The sequence below is a fragment of the Cercospora beticola genome, chromosome 4, assembly GCF_033473495.1.
Source record: "Cercospora beticola chromosome 4, complete sequence".
NCBI lineage: Eukaryota > Fungi > Ascomycota > Dothideomycetes > Mycosphaerellales > Mycosphaerellaceae > Cercospora > Cercospora beticola.
In genome coordinates this window covers 366,292-389,284 of record NC_088938.1, presented here as the reverse complement: position 1 = coordinate 389,284, position 22,993 = coordinate 366,292, and the positions used below count along the sequence as shown (strand labels likewise).

The 22,993-nt window shown below is 52.0% G+C and overlaps 6 protein-coding genes across 6 annotated transcripts; 2 read left to right on the top strand and 4 right to left on the bottom strand.

The window, feature by feature from the left end:
- Positions 1 to 629: 629 nt before the first annotated feature.
- RHO25_005768 (uncharacterized protein) lies at positions 630 to 2,228 on the bottom strand (the record flags this gene model as incomplete). The annotated part of the gene is made up of 2 exons (XM_023596649.2): positions 630 to 1,765; positions 1,817 to 2,228. 2 exons carry the CDS (start codon positions 2,226 to 2,228, stop codon positions 630 to 632), a joined length of 1,548 nt encoding a protein of 515 aa, XP_023452698.2.
- Positions 2,229 to 2,751: 523 nt separating this feature from the next.
- RHO25_005767 (uncharacterized protein) lies at positions 2,752 to 3,663 on the bottom strand (the record flags this gene model as incomplete). The annotated part of the gene is made up of 2 exons (XM_023596648.2): positions 2,752 to 2,908; positions 2,966 to 3,663. 2 exons carry the CDS (start codon positions 3,661 to 3,663, stop codon positions 2,752 to 2,754), a joined length of 855 nt encoding a protein of 284 aa, XP_023452699.2.
- A 1,242-nt stretch (positions 3,664 to 4,905) lies between these two features.
- Positions 4,906 to 6,568, bottom strand: RHO25_005766 (uncharacterized protein; the record flags this gene model as incomplete). Its single annotated transcript, XM_023596647.1, has 5 exons — positions 4,906 to 5,957; positions 6,012 to 6,107; positions 6,175 to 6,256; positions 6,310 to 6,403; positions 6,459 to 6,568. The coding sequence occupies 5 exons, from the start codon at positions 6,566 to 6,568 to the stop codon at positions 4,906 to 4,908; spliced, it is 1,434 nt and encodes a 477-aa protein (XP_023452696.1).
- Positions 6,569 to 7,032: 464 nt separating this feature from the next.
- Positions 7,033 to 14,574, top strand: ALT5 (Highly reducing polyketide synthase alt5; the record flags this gene model as incomplete). The annotated part of the gene is made up of 6 exons (XM_023596646.2): positions 7,033 to 7,087; positions 7,137 to 7,321; positions 7,374 to 7,544; positions 7,595 to 7,850; positions 7,900 to 12,419; positions 12,478 to 14,574. 6 exons carry the CDS (start codon positions 7,033 to 7,035, stop codon positions 14,572 to 14,574), a joined length of 7,284 nt encoding a protein of 2,427 aa, XP_023452697.1.
- Positions 14,575 to 15,619: 1,045 nt separating this feature from the next.
- RHO25_005764 (uncharacterized protein) lies at positions 15,620 to 17,296 on the bottom strand (the record flags this gene model as incomplete). Its single annotated transcript, XM_023596645.1, has 1 exon — positions 15,620 to 17,296. The coding sequence occupies one exon, from the start codon at positions 17,294 to 17,296 to the stop codon at positions 15,620 to 15,622; it is 1,677 nt and encodes a 558-aa protein (XP_023452694.1).
- Positions 17,297 to 21,691: 4,395 nt separating this feature from the next.
- On the top strand, positions 21,692 to 22,740 carry RHO25_005763 (uncharacterized protein; the record flags this gene model as incomplete). The annotated part of the gene is made up of 2 exons (XM_065602698.1): positions 21,692 to 22,294; positions 22,612 to 22,740. The coding sequence occupies 2 exons, from the start codon at positions 21,692 to 21,694 to the stop codon at positions 22,738 to 22,740; spliced, it is 732 nt and encodes a 243-aa protein (XP_065458770.1).
- Between the last annotated feature and the right edge of the window lie 253 nt (positions 22,741 to 22,993).

Genomic DNA, 22,993 nt, shown 5'->3' with positions numbered 1-22,993 from the left:
TCCCCGTTCTCGAAAGTCCCAGACACATTACCTGCATCTGCATTGCCTCCTCTGTCCGAGGCGGCACTCGATCGATCCATCGTTGAGGCATGTTGATTGGAACAACGTTCAATCAATGCACGCAGTTTCCAACGTGTGTACAGCTTCACAACGACAACGTCCTGCTTCCCAATGCTCAAGCCACTACACTTCGGAGACACCAAGAACTAGCGCGAATCAAGCGCGCTGCGCACCCCGGCAAGGATATTCCTTGTAACGACTTGACGTCTCCAGATCGGCACAAGGGTATGAACACCTTCGCTTGAGGTGAGACATACCCACTTAGATGTTCTTGGCTAGAACTAGACTTAGTTATTGCGTATCTCTTCTTCTGCGTGCTTAATATGGGCAATGCTATTGGCTATCGAAAGAAGAGGCGAAGCAAGAAATTCCAAAGCAATTGATTGAAGCTTGTGTGGACGCTTGTTGAACGCGTGTGCTGTCGGTACTTGCTACCTTGGTGTGAGACCACTACCCGGCTCCGCAGTGTATGCCGAACGTGGAAAACCGGTCGTTGAACGGGTCTGAGCGAGGAAGTGTGTTCCTCGGAGAAGGACTGTGGCATCAATCAGACGCTCCAGCACGATTCACTATCGATTCGCAGCCCTCAACCTACACCTCACCCCCTCATGCCCAGGCCCAGGACTACAAACCAACGTAAAGTTATGATAGTCTCTCGTAGGATCAACATCCAACCCTTCAATCTTATCAAACTTCTGCAACATCCTCACAATGACATGTCCAGCCTCCGTCAAAGCGAATTGCATGCCAATACATATGCGTGGTCCGCCATTGAAGGGTGCATAGCTCCATCCGGGCCTCTTCTTTTCCCATCTCTCGGGGACGAAGTCGTCAGCATCTGGACCCCACAGATCATGTCTGCGGTGGAGGACATGAGTACTGAATCGTACTTCGCCACCAGCAGGGATGAAAATTGGTGCGGTACCGTCTGCTCCGCCGCCGGTTGGAAGGGTTGTGTCACGGACTGCGGTTCTGCCGTTAAAAGGCACAATCGAGTGCAGTCTGAGGGTTTCGTTCATGACGTGTTGCAAATACGTGCAACCTTTGAGTCCCTCGAACGTGATGTTGCTTTCATCGAACCCGTCTGGTCCGAAAGTCTCCAGTACGATCCCGCGAAGCTTCAGAAAAACTCGTTCATTTCGAATCAGACAGTAGAAGACCCAGCTGAGGAAAGATGCCGTAGTATCTCGACCTGCGGCGAGAAGGCCAAGAACTTGTTCTCGGACCTCAGATGCATCGGCCGCTCTGGATCGCAAGACATCCAGATAATAGTAGCTTTTCTCTCCAGATCGATCTTTGCGGTCTCCCTCACAAATCGCCTCGTCGCAGAAGTCATTCAAAATCTTGGTAATTTCTTTGATGTCCTTGTTCCCATACAACCAGCACAGCGACTGGAGTCTGATACGCGTGCCAAGAATCTGTTGCACACGTTCGAAAGCCCAGTGGAAATCCTTCCCACCATCACGACCTTCTAATCGAACTTGCAGAGAATTTGTGCTCTTGCCCAGGAACAGCTCTGTGGCAGAATCGATCGTCAGGCATGGAAAGAGTGTTGCAAGGCTGACTGGCTGGGTCCAACCATCATTGCCAACTGGTATGCACTTGAACATGACTTGAAGATGTTTTTCCAGCAAGGCCAGGTCGGAAACATTCTCTCGAGAGAAGATCGGTCGGACCATTTCCCTTGAGCTGTGCCATGCAGGGCCTTGGCTTTATCAGCAGATGATGCTGACTCCAAGTTGTGATCAGACCTCACCATCTACAGTAAAAATACTGCGACCAAGCACCAGTTTCAAATTCTCCTCTCGTGCTCGTCCCATACGAAAGTCATTGAACTGCGTAGCCAAGATTGCTTTGATGTTGTCCGGGTCCGCAGTGATAATATTCGACTGCCCGAGAACTTTGACCAAGAACGTATACCTCTTCATTCTGTTGAAACGCTCAACGATGAGATCGGGCGTTCGTTGTTCTTTGTCGGCTTTCATCATATTTCTGACGATGTCGATGCCGAGTGGCCATGATGTTGGCTCTACTGATGGTGGTTCGCATCCTAGTTCTTTGGCCTTGATGGATTGTCGATACTTCTTGACGAAGGAACTGACTACGCGTAGTAGCAGGAGTATGCCGCATGCTGCCAGCACTACAGCCCTCATGTTGTTCAAAAGCATGGTTTGCTTAGTTTGCGATGCGACATGTTGGAAGCTTCTCTTGCAACCATGAGGTGGTGTTCGTACCTCGCCGAAACTTGGAACACCTCGTGCTTGATGGAGAGCATTGTATTGGTCAGGTGTTTGTCTGGGACTGTCCTTCCGGAAGTAGTAAAAAAGGCAAGAAGCTTGTCCTGGAGCAGATCACAGTCAGGCTGGCACAGCTTAGCCACATCAAAGTCAAGAGCCGGCGGCTGTCGTATACATCGCGTATGCGCACATGCAGCATGGGCCCGTAGCGCAAGTCGCAAGGGTGGCACGACCTCGATGCGACGTCATCAACGCTCCGAGGATGTGCCAGTTCAGACAGACGGCGATGCATAATTGTCAATTTTGATATCTTCCGCACGTGTAATGTTGTAGCGGAGATATGGTCTCCGACTCGAGTATCAGTCCACCTGAAGCCTGCCGGGGAAGATTGATTGCCATCGTCGCTGCATGTGCCGCCGAGCAGAATCCCGGTCAAGCAGGCAATCCACATATCTCACGTCCTGAGGCTCAACTTAATCATCAAAGGGATTTGTTCCCAAGTCAAATAATTCTTCTGTCGTGAAGTCCAGCCTTCAGCATCAGTGGTCGACTCCAGATTGAACGTAAACAAAAGCTTTGCCAAGACTAGGCGCATCTCCGCATATGCGAGGCTATCTGAAGTCAGTGTCTTGTGTGGGGCGAGTATCGTGTTGCTTGTCGTGACTTACTTAATGCCAACGCAGCTTCTAGGTCCATATGAAAAGGGCTGTACAGAAGCTTTGTCCTGTCGTTCAAATTGCGAACCAGGTGACACATCAAGCCATCGTTCGGGATGATACTCCTTTGCTTTGGCAAAGTTCCAACCTGCGAGCCCAGCCGATAGTTGATGCACGCCGACAGCAATCCCACCTGGTACCCATTGGCCTTCAATGACCTCCCCACCTTCCGGGACAAACCGTGGTAGAGTCGAAGGGTTAGGTGGGTGCATTCGCATCGCTTCATCGATGCACGCCGTGAGGTACTGTAGCGATGCAGTGTCTCTGATCGTGATATCATCCTCACTCGAGAAGACTTTGCGCACTTCGTCGCTTGCCAAGTAGAGCTTCTCTGGATTCTGGCATAGAAAGTAGATTGTCGCTGCAAGTGCTCTGGCCGAAGTCCCCGATCCAGCGACAATGAACGCGCTCGCCATGATTATCAGCTCAGACACTGACAATGGCTCCATTTTGTTGTCCAGTATGTAGGACATGAAGTCCTTGCGATCAGTAGTGTCTTTCAGTCTTCGCTGAACCTTGCCCGCGAGCATCTTCATGTGTTCCTTTCGTGATCCGGTGAGAGCGGCAGGCGCAAGTCTCGAAACGATCTCATCAAATCCATAGTAGATCGAGAACTGCCACCATCGTATCGTCTTTGCCCTAGCTCCCATCACTGTGAGCCAGGGTTCGTCTGGGCTGTCCAGGCAGCCATTCGACTCCCCGAATGTGAGTTCTGTTCCTACATTTAGTGGGGGAATATCGATATCGGCGTCATGCATACCTGTGATTATGTCGTAAGCTGTCAGTGAAAACCATTTCACAAGGTCGACTGGCCCTTCACCACAGCGAGCACGTAAACAATATATCAGATTGTCACTGTGCTTTTGACCTGCTGTGCCAGTGCTCGGTCTGAGAATGCTGGGGCGATGGCACGTCTGAAGTTCGATGTTTGTCAACCTCTGCAGCAATGATGCCTCGCAAATGTGCTTGTTTGATCACGGGCGCAATGCCTCGGCCATCGAGACATTTGGAAAATTCAGGTTTCGGTTGGCCGTAAATCTTCTTCCAAGCAGCGGACGATGTGTAACAGAGTTCATCTGGTGCTATGCGCACAACGCTACCGTACTGCTCATGTAGAGCATGAATCTTGTGCGCCAGCGTCCCACGTATGTTGTAGAAATGCCATGGCAATCGTGAAGCTGCCCACAGACGCGGGCCTGGATACCTACGTAACGGATGAAGCACGATTCTGTAGACCACTCGTGCCAAGAACAGGACAGTCACCTACATTCCTTTAGCTTACGTCGACAGAGGTGGTTGGACGTGCGCTTACCACAAGACTTATCGCTGCGAAGACAGTCATCTTGGGCAGCACTTTGAGGTCAGCCGCTTGCAGCAGTATTCCAGCGTTCCAGTAGCTACATGTCGAAAATCGGCTGCTTGTGGCTTCGGATGCGATGCATAGCCTGATCTGCACATTGAGTCCGAAGTTGGCTGTCGTGGCAGCTTACTGACAACAAGTCCAAGACAAGGCCAGTCGCAGGCAACATCTTGTACACGTGCTGTCGCTTGCTGAAGCGTCACAGCTATTGCGTCGATGGTCGATCCACGCACGCTGAGACAGTTTCGGCGCCGACGTGGTTGTTTTGTACGCACAGGCGCCAGAGATGCAGGGTTAGTCTAGCGCAAGTTCGGTGCCATGTTGGCGCCGGCATGTATAGATCCACTCCGACCTGGAGCCGATGCGGCCGCGTCAGAAAGGATCCAGCCAGGGTAGTGGGCTTCTAGCATTATCGGAAGATACACACAGGTGAGCATTGGCAGGCAAGACATCAGAATATGCGCCGAAGTAATGTGAGACCGCACCTTCGAGAAGAGGTAAGTCATCAATACCTCAAGTGGTTTTGTGACATTCAGACAAATGGTTGATACCAGCGGAAGACATTACCGGGATCATACTGGCGTTTCAGTGTCCTCAGCTTCTCCAATCTCCAAGGCTCATATCCGTACATTGCCTCAGGCGGGTCCTGGACAGTGACGGTTGTGCTGCCGTAGTTGACATATTGACAAAGCCGACCGTAACCAGAAACATTGACAAACTTGGCCTTCCATTCGTCCAGGTGTGCCTCGAACTCATCACGATCGTCCAGCGACCTTGGAGTCGCAGTCATCATCAGGAAATGATCTGTTCCACGCCATGGAAAGGCCGTTGCATCGTTGGGAAGTGCACGTGTCTGCTGGTTGGGAAGACATTCGAACATGGCGCCGAACCAGCCCTTGCCATCCCACCCCTTGTTCATTGCTTTCACGCTTTCGAAGAATGCTCTGGTGGTGCCCAGGTCGAACGCCTTGACGTTCACAGCGCTCATCATCTTGTATGGTAGGAGCTCCCACTTTTCCGGGCGGGATAGCATCTTGTTCATGCCGCCATATGTTTCCCATGGCAGGTTTGGCCATGTAGTTGTGACCTTGCCACTGTGATATGCAGGTCCAATTTTTTCAAACTGCTCTATCCAAGATGCTGCACCTTCCTCTGGACCTGACCAGACGAGGTTGACGAGGATGAGATGCTTCAGACCAGTCTTGGGGCTCTCCCGCCGCCACACCACGAAGATGGCCAAGTCGGCGGGCATGTTGGCGTGGACGTCATTGATGGTGGAGAATACATCATCGCAGTGTTCCAGGCGGTATTCTAGGTCCCACGAGTAGTGGATCCCATTGTTTGCTTGCTCGTACACTCGGAAGGTTGCCTCGAGGCATATTCCAAAATTGTGACCGGCGCCTCTGACTGCCCAGAAGAGGTCGCGATGTGAGGCTTCTGATGCGGTGACCACGCTGCCGTCGGCGAGGACCAAACGACAAGATATCAAGTTGTCGTGGAGGTAGCCATATTTGCCTTGCAGCCTTCCGAGTCCTGCTCCGAAGGCAACGCCGATCACGCCGGTGGTGGGACAGCTGCCGATTGCTGGAGGAGAGTCAGAAATGACTTGTATGTGGTGTTGAAGACGGCTGTACTCACTGACTTCGCGGTGGTGGTGGTGGAGGAAAGCGACGAGGTCTTCAGTAATTAACCCCCCTTGGCACGATGCTTGATCCTTGGCGTCGTTCAATTCGACTGGGATGATGGTGTCAGCTTCTCCGCTTCTTCCATCTCACACCTCACTTCACCCATCGCGACTCACTCTTGGACAGCGCGCGCATATCAATCAAGATGCCATCGCAGAGATGGCGCATCGACGTCGTCACGCAGTGATGCCCCGATCGCTGCACCGCCCATCAGTACCCCCCCCGCTCCGCTCCGCCGCCACCAGACTCACCGCTGCGAAAGAGATACCACGCTCGTGACAGAATTTCACTGTTTGGACGACGTCCTCTTCGCTTGCTGGCATTACCGATACGCTGTATGATGGTCTGTTTCCCGGCATCAGCATCGTGGTCGCTCTCGGTCCTGAGCTGTATCCATTACCGGCCATATTGCGTGTAGCGCAAATCCGACTCCGCGAAATTCTCACTTCCCGGCGTGCCTACGCGGGCGGATGTCGACAGTCTTGAGGCGAGTATGCTTGCAATGTCCATCTTGCTGTGTTCGAACTTGGTGCTCCGACCATCATTCCTGCATCGGCAGCGGCAGAAAGCCACGCGCATATGCTGGAGATATCGCGGAGCAGCAATTCGCACGCGTCCTCCACCTTCGGACTAGTGTTCACTTGTTCGTATCATCGTCGGGACAATGTCGCCGTTCACGAAGCCCTAGCGAGCCCTGGTGATCGACGACGTGGATAAGCTGGTGGCCTGTCCTTGTCTCACGCGTCGTAAATGCTTGGCAAACACCATGCGAAGCTCGATAGAGTGAAGCAATGCACAACACTTTGGCTGCTGTCCAGTGCTCGGCAACGTTCCAACGCCGCCTCTTGCATGGTATCGGCAGTTTGAATGCGCCTCCACTAGCCCTCGGGCTCGAATATGCTAGGTGAGTACAGCCACTACTACAAGGACGATCCGATCTGCATTTCTAACATCTTAACGATCAGGCAAAAGCGATGGACCCAACACATCGTATGTTATTAGAGGCTACCTACGAAGGGTTCGAAAATTGTATGGCACAACATTGCACTTCTTGTTTCTCATACTGAAACATCGTTAGCCGGATTGACCTTGCAGGAGGTCTCTGGAACACAGACGTCAGTCTATATCGGCACATTTACTGGAGACTTTCCTAACCTGCAAGCACGAGATAATGAGGGACCATCGATCTATCACGCGACTGGGCTGTCCTCGTCTCTTGCATCGAATCGATTATCGTGGTTTTACAATCTGCGGGGGCCTAGTGTGAGCCAATTGCCACCATTTGCGTTGTGCCGGGAAGACTAATTGATTGTAGATGACTGTGGACACGGCCTGTTCGTCCAGCTTAACAGCTTTCCACCTTGCTTGTCAAAGCATTCGTACTGGCGAAGCGGAAATGTCAGTGGTGGCTGGAGCTAACCTAATGTTCGGCCCTGATATGTCCATTCTGCTTGGCGCAGCGAAGATTCTGTCACCAGATGGCAAGGCAAGTGCAGTGGTGATGCGTTGCAAAGCATAAGCTAACAGCTTAATCAGTCGCAAATGTGGGATCACAAAGCCAATGGCTTCTCTCGTGGTGAGGGCTTTGGCGTCACTGTCCTCAAGCCTCTCGATGCTGCTCTTCGAGATGGAAACACAATTCGTGCTGTGGTCTTAGCATCTGCAGCCAATGAAGATGGCCGGACCCCCGGAATCTCGTTGCCTAACAGTGAAGCGCAACAGGAACTTATTCGTAAAGCGTATGCGCAGGCGGGCGTTGACCCGCGCTCTACAGGCTATGTCGAGGCGCACGGTAAGGTCCCCCAGAGTGTTTACGAGATCTCACTGAGACGAAAGGACAGGCACTGGCACTCAAGCTGGAGATCCACTGGAAGCCCGCGCCATAACCGAAACTATCGGCAAGGACCGAACAACAGATCTCTACGTCGGGAGTGTCAAGACAAATATCGGCCATCTGGAAGGTGCAGCTGGTGTCGCCGGCGTCATCAAAGCGGCACTGGTCGTTGAACGAGGTCTCATCCCACAAAACTTGTGGTTTGAGAAGCTCAATCCTGCTATCACCTTGCCTGAGAACGTAAGGATCCCTCAGCAGACGACAGAGTGGCCGAATGACGGACCTCGGCGGGCAAGTATAAACTCTTTCGGCTTCGGAGGTGCCAATGCGCACGTCATTCTGGAAGACGCTGCATCATATCTGTCGAGAAATGGTCTCTCGGGGCGACATCGAACAGCGAAGAAAGCGCTACCCAGCGGTTCCGAGCCACAGAGCCAGGATCTGAAGCGAAAACGAGTGTTCCCTCTCTCCTCTTACGACCAGTCCGGAGTGAAGAGGGCAGCAGGCACTCTTCGAGAATATGTTGCCGCTCGAGACGAGGAAGGCTTGAGACTGGATGAACTTGCATACACGCTCGCCTCTAAGCGCACATCACATCCGTGGAAGTCCTTTGCCATCGCAGCCAGCGTGAGCGACCTTAACTCTGCACTTGACAGCACAGTAGCCCCAGTCCGGTCGTCTGATGCTTCAATACCTCGACTGGCGTTCGCATTTACTGGTCAAGGCGCTGCATGGCCAACTATGGGCCGCGCTCTGCTCACTTACGATGCGTACAGAGCAAGCATCACACGTGCTGGAGACGTGATACGCTCATTAGGTTGCAATTGGGATATCATTGACGAGTTGCAGCGTGCTAATGCAGAGGAGACCCTCAAGCTTGCAGAATACAGTCAGCCTCTGTGCACAGCAGTTCAGCTCGCTCTTGTTGATCTGCTAGCACATTGGGGCGTCAGACCTTCTGCGGTCGTAGGTCACTCGTCTGGAGAGATTGCGGCCGCTTATGCTGCTGGACATGTATCATTCGAGACAGCAGTGACTGTGGCCTGGCTACGTGGCCATGTTTCAAGCACTGTGGCTCGGCAAAGCACCAAAGGCGCCATGATGGCAGTCAATCTTGGTGGCGATGCCATTCAGGATCGTGTACAGCAACTCACACAAGGCAAGGCTATTGTTGCGTGCTGGAACAGCCCCAAAGCTTGCACCATCTCGGGAGACGTCGCTGCCGTGGACGAACTGTACGAGCAGCTCAAGTCGGAACAAATCAATTGCACGAAGCTTGCAATCGATTGTGCATATCACAGCCACCATATGTACGCTGTCCGAGAGGCATACGAACAGGCTCTCGCCGGCTTGCCGACCGTGAACAACCAGGATGCCATTCCAATGTTCTCGAGCGTCACTGGGAAGCTGGTGCAGCCAGGCGAACTCGGTCCCTCGTACTGGGTCGATAATCTAGTCTCTCCTGTAGCCTTCACCACGGCTACGCAGGCTTTGCTCAACCACACCAACGAGCAAAGGAAGATTCACGATCGAGATCCTTTCGCTAGCGTGCTCCTCGAGGTTGGCCCTCACTCTGCGCTGAGATCGTATCTGCTTGACATCTTCCGAGACACCAAATTTCCAGGCATCACATACTCCACACTGCTTCGCAGGAAGTTCGCTGCCGACGAAACCGCACTTTCTGCAATCGGCGAACTGTGGGCTCGCGGGTGTCGTGTTAGTCTCGACAAAGTTAACGGCATTCATACTGACACGAACATGCTTACTGACCTGCCTCCATATAGCTGGAACCACGAGCTTTCCTTTTGGGACGAGAGTTACCTGAGCAGAGAATACCGCCTACGTGAGGCACCGCGTAAAGATCTCATCGGCTACCGGATTCCTGGAACTGTTGACCCGACCTGGCGCAACTTCTTGCGCTGTAGCGAGTCGCCTTGGATTCGCGAACATCAAGTACAAGGCGCGATACTGTACCCTGGAGCTGGTATGGTGGTCATGGCCATCGAGGCGGCCCGTCAGCTCGCCGATGCAAACCAAGAGGTGCTTGGCTTCGAGCTCCGCGATGTTGCCATAGTCACCGCTCTGCGTGTTCCTGACGATGTCAAAGGCATTGAAGTCATGGTGCAGCTGCATCCTCGCAGGGTCTCCACCAAAGCTGGTCCATCGTCAACGATCAACGAGTTTACCGTTTCTAGCTGGTCTGCGGATGCCAAGGAATGGACAACGCACGCACGTGGTTTAATCTCGATCACCTACGAATCGTCGTTGACGCCAACGATGCAGCAAGAGGCAGCTCTTGAAGCCAAAGCGCTTCAAGACAGCTTCTCTGAAGCAAAGGAGCGTTGCAACAAGCCGGCGCGAGCCTTCCTCTACGATAATGTCGAGACCATCGGCATGAAGTACGGTCCCGTCTTCCGCAACATCCAGTCTCTCTTTGCAGGGCCGAGCGAGAGTTATGGTACAATCACAGTGCCGGACACAAAATCCACTATGCCGCAGCAATTCGAGTACGACTCTATTATACATCCTGCAACGCTGGACAGCGTTTTGCATCTTCTGTTTCCATCCATTAGCGGAACCGAACAATCTCTGAACGAAGCAGTGGTACCCTTCTCCTTCGAGCGAATCTTCATGTCTGCCGATGTGCCTAAAGTGCCAGGTTCGAAACTGATCGGCATTTCGAAAGCGCAGAAGACGAGCTACACGACTTGGGTGTCCGAGATCTCTGTGACTACGGAAGACTACAGCAAGCCTTTGATTGTTATGGAAGGTTTGGGTCTTGCATCAGTCGGTGCTTCGTCTGAGCAGCCAGAAGTCCGAGCCAGTACTTTCACTCACGTCTGGCATCCTGACGTTGAACTTATGTCGCCGGCGCAGATCAAGGAGACGATCTACTCCAGGACTATCCCAAACGCCGACGATGACTCTGTACTGGATCTGCTGGAGTACGTGTGCCTGGTGCACATCTACCGCTGCCTTGACTGGTTCAAGGCCGATGGAGCTTCTCATATCCCGCAGGACGGATTCTGGAAGCTGTACGTGGAGTGGATGCACGACCGCATCAAGGAGTTCGAGCCAATCTCCTCGGATCCTGCTGAAGTGGACAGCAAGCTCGAGTTTGCGCGAAAGCGGATTTCAACAAGCCACTCGGGCGATATCACAGTGCAGATGGTTGATCACATTGGAAAGAACCTCAACAAGATCTTCACGAGAGAAGTCGAACCCTTGCAGGTTATGCTGGAAGATGACTTGCTGTATACGTTCTACCAGGGAGCCTTTGGTGCCTCGTACAATTCAAACTGCGCGGAATATGTGGGTCTCATCGCCGACACGCAACCAGGCCTCAAAATCTGTGAGATCGGAGCGGGCACTGGTGGTACGACAGGACATGTGCTTGACCGTCTACGGAGAGAAGACGGATCGTCGAAGGCGTCACAGTACTACTTCACAGACATCTCACCTGGATTCCTGGCCAAGGCCGCCGATCGCTTCACACAAGATGCCGCCATCATGGAATTTGGCACGCTGAACATCGAGAACGACCCCATCGCACAAGGCTTCGAGCCGGAGAGTTTCGATCTTATTGTTTGCGCGAATGTGCTACACGCGACGAAGAGCATACAGGAGACTTTGAATCACTGCAAGATGCTGCTCAAGCCCGGTGGTCAGCTCGTACTTTCCGAGGTCACTATAAAGCGTATCTTCTGTGGTTTCATCATGGGTCCTTTGCCGGGGTGGTGGCTGGGCGAGGATGATGGTCGCACTGGAGGTCCGCTGCTTGATGTTCCGGAGTGGGACGCTGCGCTGAAGCAAGCTGGATATTCTGGTGTTGATCTCGATGTTAGAGGTGATCGGGAAGGTTCAAAGGAGCCGGTCTCTTTGATTGTGTCTACGAAGGCGGCTGCCGGTGCTGAGCAGGAGCGCGCAGAGTTTGCGATCATTCGCACCGCAGATTCTGCTTCTGTTAAGTTGGCTGATGCGATTGCCAGCGCTGTGAAGGCCGAGAAGTCCGACTCCAACATCCTCGAGTGGCCAAATTTCAGCGTCCAGGACGTCAAAGACAGATACTGCATCTGTCTGGCAGAGTGGCAGAAACCCATCCTCGCCAACATCTCAGAGGACGACTGGACCACTTTACGTCAGCTTATGCAGAGCTCAGCTGGCACTCTGTGGGTCACTGGCGGTGCAGCAATGGACTGCCTCGAGCCACATCAATCACTCATGGTCGGTCTTGCTCGTGCAATCCGCAACGAGAACGCAGGTACCCGTCTTGCCACATTGGACATTGACACGCATGAGCACTTCAACGCAGCAGATTCTGCTCTTGCTATTACCAAGGTGGCTAGATTTCACAGTCGTGGGGAGACTACAGATGGTGAGTATGCAGCTCGCGGCTCTTTGGTCTATCTACCTCGTGTTGAGCGCACGCTCGACGTCGACGCTTCGCTTCGTAAGTATGAAGCGAAAGGAGAGCCGGAGCCCACGTCGTTCACAAAGTGTGGTCGCCCGCTCAAGTTGACCATCAAGGTAAGTACAATTCCAGACAATTCTATATCTATGTCCATGGCTTACTGACACCACACAGACTCCTGGTCTCTTGGACACATTCCGCTGGCAAGAGGACGAGACTTACCATACGCCACTTCAGGACGACTGGATCGAGATCGAGGTTAAGGCAGTTGGTCTCAACTTCAAAGATGTCCTCGTCGCTCTCGGCAACCTCAACGAGAAGAAACTTGGTGTGGACGTCGCCGGTGTTGTCACTCGGGTCGGCTCTGCCAGCACAGCTTTCAAGCCTGGCGATCGAGTGATGACGGCAAGCTGTGACACCTTCGCCACTTTTGTACGCTTCCCAGCGAAGGGTGCCATTCCGATGCCCGAAGGCATGAGCTTTGAAGAAGCGGCGTCGATGCCACTGATTTTCCTCACGGCCTACTACGCTCTGGTTATCGCAGGGCAATTGCAGCGCGACGAGAGTATTCTCATTCACGCCGCAGCTGGAGGCGTTGGCCAGGCTGCGATCATTCTTGCTCAACACATCGGCGCCGAAATCTTCGCTACAGTGGGATCCGAGGAGAAGAAACAACTCATCATGAAGCAATACAACATCGCAGAAGACCACATCTTCAGCAGCCGTGATCTAAGCTTCGCCAAAGGTATCAAGCGCATGACACAGAACAAGGGCGTAGACGTCGTCCTCAACTCGCTCGCTGGCGAAGCTCTGCGACAGTCCTGGCACTGTCTTGCCAAGTTTGGCCGTTTCCTGGAGATCGGCAAGGCTGACTTGTTTGCCAACACCGGGCTGGACATGCAACCTTTCTTGGAGAACAAGTCCTATATCGGCGTCAACCTGCTGGACTTCGAGAATAATCCTACGCCACGAGCGGTAAAGCTGTGGGATGATGTGTCGAAATTGATCAACGCAGGCGCTCTTCGACCTGTTCAGCCGATTCAGCAGTTCACTTTCTCGGAAGTGGAGAAGGCTTTCCGGTATATGCAGACTGGCAAGCACATGGGTAAAGTGGTGCTGCGTGTCGACGATGCCGATGTGGTACCTGCTGTCCCACGTACACCGAAGGTCGACATTGTCGAGGATGCCACATACATTGTTGCCGGTCTTGGCGGTATTGGTCGGGAGATTGGGCGTTGGCTGGCTGAGAAAGGTGCCAAAAATCTTGTCTTTCTTTCTCGTTCTGCGGCATCTGGCGCTGAGAATAAGGCCTACGTGGAAGACTTGCGAAATACTTACAGCACGAATGCCATCGCATTCGACTGTGATGTGGGCAACCGTGCGGCACTGCAGGCGGTGCTCAACGACATCAGCAATCTGCCTCCAATTCGAGGTTGTGTGACTGGAGCAATGGTCCTCAAGGATACACTCTTCGACAGCATGACAGTGGACGATCTACGCATTACTGTTGGACCCAAGGTACACGGCACTTGGAACTTGCACGATCTTCTGCCACAGGAACTGGACTTCTTTGTCATGCTCTCTTCTCTCGCTGGTGTCATGGGCCACCGAGGACAAGGCAACTACGGATGCGGCAATATCTTCCAAGACTACTTCGCGTCTTACCGTCGATCCCTTGGCCTGCGAGCAATGACGATCGACATCGGATACCTGTTGTCAGTTGGCTTCGTTGCCGACAACGACCAATATGTCGACCACGTCAAAGCAATGGGTTTGAAAGTCATGCACAACTCCGACCTGCATGGCCTCATCGCCACTGCCATCGAGGGTAGTGATGCTCATCCTGCGCAAGTTATGTGTGGTCTGCCGTACAACGAGTACTCATCTCAATGGTACTGGATGGACGACAATCGCTTCGCTGGTTTGAGAAACCTTCATGGCGGCAAATCTTCAACCAGTTCCTCGGCAACGGAACTGAAAGATGAGCTGTCACGCTGTGCCGATCTCAGTACCGCTGTTGAACTGATCAGCAATGCCATGGCTGAACGACTGGCAAGATTAATGATGATCCCAGCAGCCGATGTTGATGTCAACAAGCCTCTAAGTGCCTACGGCGTTGACAGTTTGGTCGCCGTCGAGGTCCGGAATTGGATTGCGAAACAAATGCTGGTCGAGGTCAGTGTGTTCGAAATCATGGCAAATGTGCCTATGAAACAACTGGCCGGGGATCTGGCGGCGAAGAGTAAGATCGTTGTTGTGAAACAGGAATAGAAGTCCATGCCTTGAAGATGATGGTGCTCCCTCGGAAATGAGATCTGTGGCCTTTGATCGGTCGGAGTTCGTAGCTCATAGCCGGTTCACAGTCCGTCTATATCTGGTCAGACATTCGATCGAGCCAGTCGTGCTATTGCTTACTCCTTTCGTCAACCACACGTAATATGATTACTGATCCCTCGATTTACCCACCAAGGAGTGATTGTGCCAAGGCACAGGCTATAGTCACTTTGGACGCTTGATAGCAACAACAGAGTACTGCTCCGTCTCCCTTGGTGATACGACTCTTCCCTCTCAAAAAGTCTGTGCGCCATATTGTACTTCCCAGAAGTCCAGCCTCACAACCCCTCACCTCGAAGTCAACATCAATATGAAGCAACTCACAGCCATCACAACCATCATCGCATTTCTCTGCAGCTTCGCTGTGGCAGATTGTGGGCCATATCAAAGAGTCATGACCTACGAAGACTGCCACGAGCGTTGCACGACTCAATATCCTGGTTCAGTGCCGCCTGAGGGAGAATTCACTGGGCGCCCCAAAAGCGCTTGTATCGACGGGTGTATTGGGACTTGCGTACGATTTGCTCCTTGGCTTGTGGATTTTGTCAAGCTTGCTAAGGTGTGACAGTCCTAGATAAGATTCCTCAGCATCACTACGGCTTCGCTTCGAATCCAGTCTTTTTCGCTTCGAATCCAGTCTTTCTGAGTTCTCATCTGGGAGCGAGACCTCACGCATAAGGATCTGGTTTGAGAAAACCAGCGAACAGTTGTCGAAGGTCATCCAATTCCAAGTAGCCGAGCGTTTCGAACAGAGTTGGTTTTAATCAGAAAGAGACGACAGAGATATGCTATGATTTGCGGCTTATTGTGATCGAAGTTTTGAGCCACGCATCGAGGTTCCCGAAGAATACAGAGTGCTGAACAGAGGTGTGAAGATATAGGGTCTGCTGTATCCCTTGGCAGCGAGCGCATGTTCTGAGCGTACATTCAACGATGTACCGTGCACTAGGCCGAACGCAAAGTGATCTCGATGCCTCTTACTTCAGAGAGAGGCGCGAACGGCCTTTTGCTCTTTCCTTGCTGTTATAAAGCCGGTCCAAGAATCGATCGCCACACGACACTTCTGTGCATACGTGTCCATCCCGCCAAGATACAGCAGCATCTCGCGTGGCTTTCCTGGAATATTCGCTCCCATGTACCACGAGTCGGCCGTCGGATAGAGCGTTTTGTTACCAGTATCGCGGACTTCCTGCGCCCACAATTCGGCTGCTGCGTCGCCGGTAGATATCGAAGACAACTGCTCCGCCTGGCACTTCTGAATCATCTGTGCAATGAGATCGACCTGGATCTCGATGATGGGCGGACCGTTCGCGAACGACGTCGGTGCCTGTGGACCGTATGCCATGAACAGGTTTGGCATGTCGGGGATCATCAATCCCAGATAAGTTCGCACGCCATCCTTCCATTTGTTCTCAAGAGGTACGCCATTCTCGTCCTTGAGACCCATGTTGAGAAGGCTGCCAGTCACTGCATCGTATCCAGTGGCCAAGACGAGAAGATCCAGCTCATGCAATTTCCTGCCTGCTACAATGCCTCTTTCTGAGAATCGTTCAATGGGCGTCGCTTTCAAGTCTACGAGCGTCACATTTGAGCGGTTGATGATATCATAGTAATCTTGCTCTAGACTGGGCCGTTTCGTGGCGAACAATGCTTGTTGTGGAATGGGTGCAACAATCTGAGCCTTCACAGGATCGGTGACGCGCTGACGGACCTTCTTGGCCCAGAAGTTATAGAACTCCTTGTTGGCTCCGCGGTCCCAGATAAAGTCTCGATATGTGGTTTGATTGAAAGCGAAGCCTCCTCGATTCCATCCTTCTTCCATGATAGCCTCGCGCTCTTCCACAGTGGCCTCCCAGAATGACTTGGTTTGGCCTCTGAAAGGAAAACCGGCTCGACTGTTCTGGGCACCTTCGAAGAGATAGGGATACGCCAATTTGGTTGATTCTTGCTCTTCGATCGTGAATCTACGCTGACGCATAGGCAATGCGTGGATCGGAGTTCGGATTAGAACGGTCAAATCGCAGTCCTGCTTGCCCAGTTCCTGAACTAGTTGCACGCCAGTCGCTCCGTTTCCGACCACTCCGACCTTCTTGCCCTTCACGTCCAGACCATCAATAGGCCAGTCTGCAGCATGGATCACCTCTCGTCCATAGTTGTCCAACCCAGGAAAAGCAGGCAAATGTTTCTTGTAAGAAGATCCGGTCGCAAGAATCAAATACGTGGACCGAAATACACGATCGTCTCTTGTTTGCACGACCCATAGCCCATCCTCACGTTTGATGCTTGTTGCAACTGAGTTAAAGAAGGCATCCTTGCTCAAGTCCAATGTCTTGTCAACGTGTCTGAAATATGCCTTGAGCTCGTCATGACCAGGGAAGCGTTCCTTCCAGTTCCATGTTTTCCAGACTTCAGGGATCGAAAGCGAGTAGTATGGCATCTCGGAATCAACACGAGCGCCAGGGTAGCTGTTCCAATGCCATGTTCCACCGAACTCCTTGCCCGCTTCTAGTAACTTGGTCTGAAACCCTAGCTTTCGCATCTTCCAGAGTCCATACGCGCCACCAAAACCGCCTCCGATTATCAAGACATCTGATTGAATGCACTTCTTTCCATTGCGAAGATGAGCATCCTGGAGCTCGGTATTCTCAATTGTAGGCATGGCACTAGGCGCTTTGTCTCACGCTATCAGCTAGCCAAGAGGTGGAAAATCGAATTCGTACGAATGGCTGTATATAATTTCACCTTACGCTCGAGCTCGTGGAGTTGATCATAGAATGCATTTGTGACAGCATGCTTGTCTGTTCGTTGGCTGCCGAGGACGAGTGATGCATGTTGAAGCTTATTCCCGACCCCGCTTCTCTCCAACACAACATGGGCTTCTGTGTTGCGGAAAAGCCTCTAGGAGCATTTCCGGATCCCAAAGTAGGCGGACATTGGTGATGATTAGTTGGTTTCCCAAGTCGGACGAACAAAACCGGAGCAATAGAAGACCTTGTCGGATATATTCGTCGACACAGCCTGCCTGTACTGTCTGGCACGATCAGAGTCCCTTGTCCCATACAAAATCATTGGCCATGAAAGCTCGTGGCCTGGTAAGACGTTAAGAAACATATCAAGTGCCATGAGTTGGGGGCGAACCTTACTGCTTGGCAAGACTTTCACCTGACATGCAGCAAAGCCACACTCGAAAGAGCATATGCTGTCCTCTGATGAAACTTCGGAAGTAGCGCGGATATGAAAGAAGCTTGGCGGACTATTCCCGGGGACAGAGTGCAGCAACATCCCTTCGGTGTTGCATCGTCGACGATGAGGTTCATGAAGGAACGTGACTGCACAGACCGGCACTCGGATTCCGTTGGCTTTCTGACGGGAGTTTCTGCCCATCCTCTAGAGCACCGGACCCAGGGTAACACGGTGCTGGAGCCCACACGTCAATGATTAAGCGTCTGGGCGAAACGCTGATTCGGTCAGTATGGCGTCCTGAATCGATTGAGCTTCTGCGCCTGCGTCACAAAATCCGGCCGAAGTCTTACGGCACTATGACATGGGACTGTCACTTCTTGTTGACGACAAGGTGACTTTATTATCATGTCTGGCCCCTGTACGCTCAAGACGTCTCCACCAGACATTGAAACAATCAGGCATCATTGATAACAGGGCGACAGAATAACGGGTCATCGCAACTCCAAATTCACCAGCCCGGCTGGAGTGGAGGATGACGACCTATTTGGAAGCATTCGATTCCTGAGTAAGATGCGTTTTGCCCCCGCAGACTATCCCCACACAGACCTCTCGCTCGCGGCTTGCCGGTTCCTCGCCTGCGGATGACAGGGTTATATGGACTCTGACACTGCTGACCTTTCGGGTGTGCTTTGAAGCGTCCCTACAGATGTCGATAAATGTCTCTGTAACGACTCCGAAGGCGTTGTGAGCTCCAAGGCGACATTGCGCGAAAATGTGGGGATTTCACATAATCTATCTGTCAGGTTTCACGATCAATCACTGGATCCACATTTGTCGCAGCTCCGTTTTCTGCACGTCGAGATTGAGGATAGCACCTCTTTCACGGGTCGTTGAAGCTGCAAGGCTCAGGCCGTTGCTATTGGTATGAGCGAAAAGCGCTATAGCGTTTGCTGTGACAAGGATGTCGAGGTTAGGGCTCAGCTATATAGAGCTTGTTGCTCAGCATGTCTTCCTCTTCTGGTAGAAGCGCTTCCCGGAATAGCTAGCCCAAACCCGTGTCAGGTCGATGAAGCCGATCACCCCCCTGCTCGTTCACATTTTAACGAGAGTGAGCAGGACTTCGCATAGGGCTAACTACTGAGATGCTCAAATGCAGGGCCAGCGGCTCAGACCTACGTCCGTCGATGCATAAGTGGGTGTCTCTGCTGAATACGAGTCCCGAGCATCGAAGCAATTCCAGACACTTGCAGACATCCAAGTCAATTGTTCCTAACAATACGCCTAGCACCCGATGAGTTTTTTGGACGCAAACGAACCACAGCCTCGCGGAGAGAACCTGCAATGCAAGATATCAGGTCTGCCTAGACCAATTAGAAGAAAAGTAAGAACAAAGGTCTGACACCTCACAACACGATGCATATTGTCCTATTTTCAAGGTCTGACACTTCGCAATACGATGCGTATTTTTTTTTCCCCCAGAGACAAGGTCTTAGATCCGCTGCTGTCCTTTCAGTGGACATACGAAGACAGTTACAGAAACTATTAATTTGTGAATTTCCTCCTACCGCTGAGCTCCTTCTTTCCCCCATTTACTAAAACTCCTCAACCGCTTACTGCCTTCACTGTACTGCAAATAAACAAACCAGCCAAAATGAGGAACTTCATCTTTATCGCAGCTTTGGCAACACTGGCTTCGGGACGTGCTATCTCTCGAGCACAAGATGCTCCTTCGACATCTACTGGTTAGTTCTGACATGTCATGGTCCGCCGTGTAACGAGATGCCTGCTTACCGTCATTCTCTGTCAGATGATCCACTGAACTTTGAGTCGAAATCAGCGGACAAACACGATCCACTATATGGCGCATTCATTCATTATCCGGTTCTTCATCCCAACAATGTGCCGTGTGATCAACGTAGCGGAATGAAGGGTAATTGCAAACCGGGACCGCCGGACAACCCTTATCACCGTGGCTGCAATGCTATCACGCGATGCAGGGTATACGGTGCCGGAAGCAAGGGGAAAACAAAGGGAACTAAGAAGGAAGGAGAGGAGACAGAAGAGGATAGAGAGGGCTCCCACAAATCGGGATAGACGTCGCTTGTTCATGGATGAAACGGGATGCTTATCTCGGTAACAGTCAGCGTTCGTAGAGTGGTAGATAGCTCGACAACACTGCCACAAACAGCGACGAAGTCTGAATGAGTATCGAATTTGGCTCAAGTGGCAAGTTGTCAAATAGCGACCTTTCCGAGTGATTTCTCAGAACAACATTATGAGCACGTAGCCCGAAAGATCATATAGGCACCGCAAGCCCGAAATACCGAAGAAGAGTCAGCAGTACAGACGGCGTGGCTTAGGCGAAAGCGACGAGCATTACAAAGATCGAAGCCTTCTAGATCACCATTATTTCACACACCCACCAGCCATACGACTGTAGTGACAATTTCATCCACCTGGACCTTTGGTCCCAAGCCCGTCTCTCATAATCATAGGCTGGCCCCGTGGATACGAAATTATCCCCATGGACAAGATCATGAAAGAGCACGATCCCTCGTATCAGATGGCGACACTGCTCAAAATCGATGAAACCATTGGGCAATATCTTTACTCGCCGCACAATCTGAGGATCGTGTTACGCGATCTCTATCCAGGGCCGCTGGCGCTCGTCGTCGGTTCTGCTTTTCCACCGTCACCCGTAGAGGAAATTCCGCTTGCGTAGAACGAGTACGTCAACGGTGTACTAAGTTGACTGGCGGCGTCATGGGTTCTGATGCCCAGCCCGGCTGTAGTGTTACGCCAGACTCCGTGGTGAAGTTTCTATTTGTGATGAGCCCGGTGATTTTGGCATTGCCATTTTGTTTGAGTGTCACTTGAACGACAGAAACTTGCTTTCCAAGCTCCAGGTCCTCAATTTCAAGCGTGGCAGGTCCCACTCGGGCGCTTCGCAGAAATGACATCTGAATCGCCAACGTGTGAGGCTGGTTTTACGACTCAGAGTGTTGACGAAGTGTTTTTTGACAGCAGTCAGAATGCAAGCTGTAACGTAGCCACCGTGCGGTGTAGCGCCAATGGTCCATCCGTGCTTCAATCGAAGCTGATATTTTGGCGCTGACAGCTCCCGAACCTTGACTGCGTCGTCAAATGCAAGGACCAATTCCACAAGTTTCACTATATGATTCGCTGCTTCGTAGGGCACGCATAATTACATCTTTGATAGAGTCGTGGATATAAGTCCGTCTATGCTCCTAGTCAGCAGTATCAGTCCCTTGCAGTCTTCAAAGGTTAGGTTTACAATCTCTCAAGCCAATGCAGCGCTCAAACTGGGCACACTTTTCTCTACGCTCGTGATGACCACGTTGGTAAGAAGGATCGTTCGATGGACCACATTGGGTCGGGGTACAATTCTCGATCAGTGCTATTGGATACAAACACATGTCGAGCCAGAGCGCATAGGAGAGGACCGAAAAGTTACCGATTGCAAGTTAGGAAACAAATGATTACGAAGCCTGCAATGAGCCGAGGTGATATCTGGATTATGAAATCAGCCGAGCACCTATATACATCTTGCATTGCCTTGATCCGGTAAGCGTCGAATCCAAATCCGTCCAAAGGATGCAGTATGCTGAGCTGGTGAAGAAGCAGCCAAGTCCAAGACATGAATCTGTTGGGGCCGAACTCATTGAAGTCGACGTAGTAGACATTGATCCAAAGCAAATTGCAACTCCATGGGTTCGCTTCTGTACTAGCTTGCCGTGGAAGCAGTGACCAGCGTTGTTCGGGCACCTTGATCTCAGGCTCTGGCCCCATAAGACTCTTGCTCTTCTTTCTACTCAGCTCTACGGTCAGTACAGACTTTCGACAATCGACAATGAGGGTCATCTTTATGCTTCCAGTTGTCATAGCATTTGTTCATGCCTTACCCATTGCTCGCCTAGGGTTTCGCGATGCTTCAACGGAGACCAGTAGTAGGCAGCCAGCATCCGCACGCGAAAAGCGTCAATACCAATGGAACTGGACCGTGGTGTGGGGAACTACGCTCGGCCCCTCGACCAATCCTTTCGACCTTTTTACTTCTGAGCAAGGCAAACAGCTGGCAGCTGAATGTTCTGGGGGATCTTATGAAGAGCAACATTCGTCCTACGATGGATACTATACTGATTACGACAAGGGCTCTTTCGTATCTTGGCATGTTGGTCCCCCGAACAACTCAGGTTGGAATCCATTTGCAAGCCGTGTCGGATCTGGAGGTCTTACCAGCAGTTTCTCGGGAGGCAGCATTGGAGGCAGTCGGCCAGGGACCACTGTCAATGGGGCCTCAAGGACCAATGTAGGCACGAGGGTGAACAATGACGGCGCGAGTACGAACGTCGAAAGCGGAGGCGGACAGGCCAGGGTCAATGATAGCCCAAAGAGCGCCTCCAACAGCGGCAGCAACTCTGGTGGCGATCTCAAACTGGGCTGTTTGAACCTGGTATGCATTGCCGGTTCTGTTCGCTGAGCTGAATCATCACTGACCTCTGGTACCAGGGTATTGCTTCACTGGGCCTTTGTTAACGATGTAGCCCAATCCTCCCAGATCGTGCAGATTGCTGCGGGTGGTTTTCTTGGGGACTTTGCTTACAACACTGTGATCTAAGATCTACGCGGGATAAGCAGAAGCGAGCATATTAATATTTCGGTCCTGACTTAGGATGGCACAAGATGGAGCGTTGTTAATACATTAGATCGGACATCTTATTATCTTATGCATGTAGCTAGGAAAAGTATAAGCTAACTCACCATATGCAGCGTGCTTACCTTGGTTCCGAGAGCGAACTCCACGACATGGAATCGTTGCTGCTCCCTCTTCATGCCGTAGATCACCTCGTCGACATCTACTTCCAGTACCAAGCGCCGCGCTTGCCCATCATCGACTGACAACAAGTTCCACGAGCCATCGGTGATGCCCATCCCTTCAACGCTAACCCCGTCACTCCCACGCTTATCGCGGACGCCTTCATCACATACATGATCTCTGCCATTGCTCTCTGCAACCTGCCCAACCCCACTAACACAGCCAGCCGAGGGCGTCTGGCGGAGAGTGATGGCTGCTTCCTCCCCCCTATACACTCCATCGTCAAGGTCATCACCTACTCTAACAGCGACAACGAGACCCTCCGAGCACTCCTGT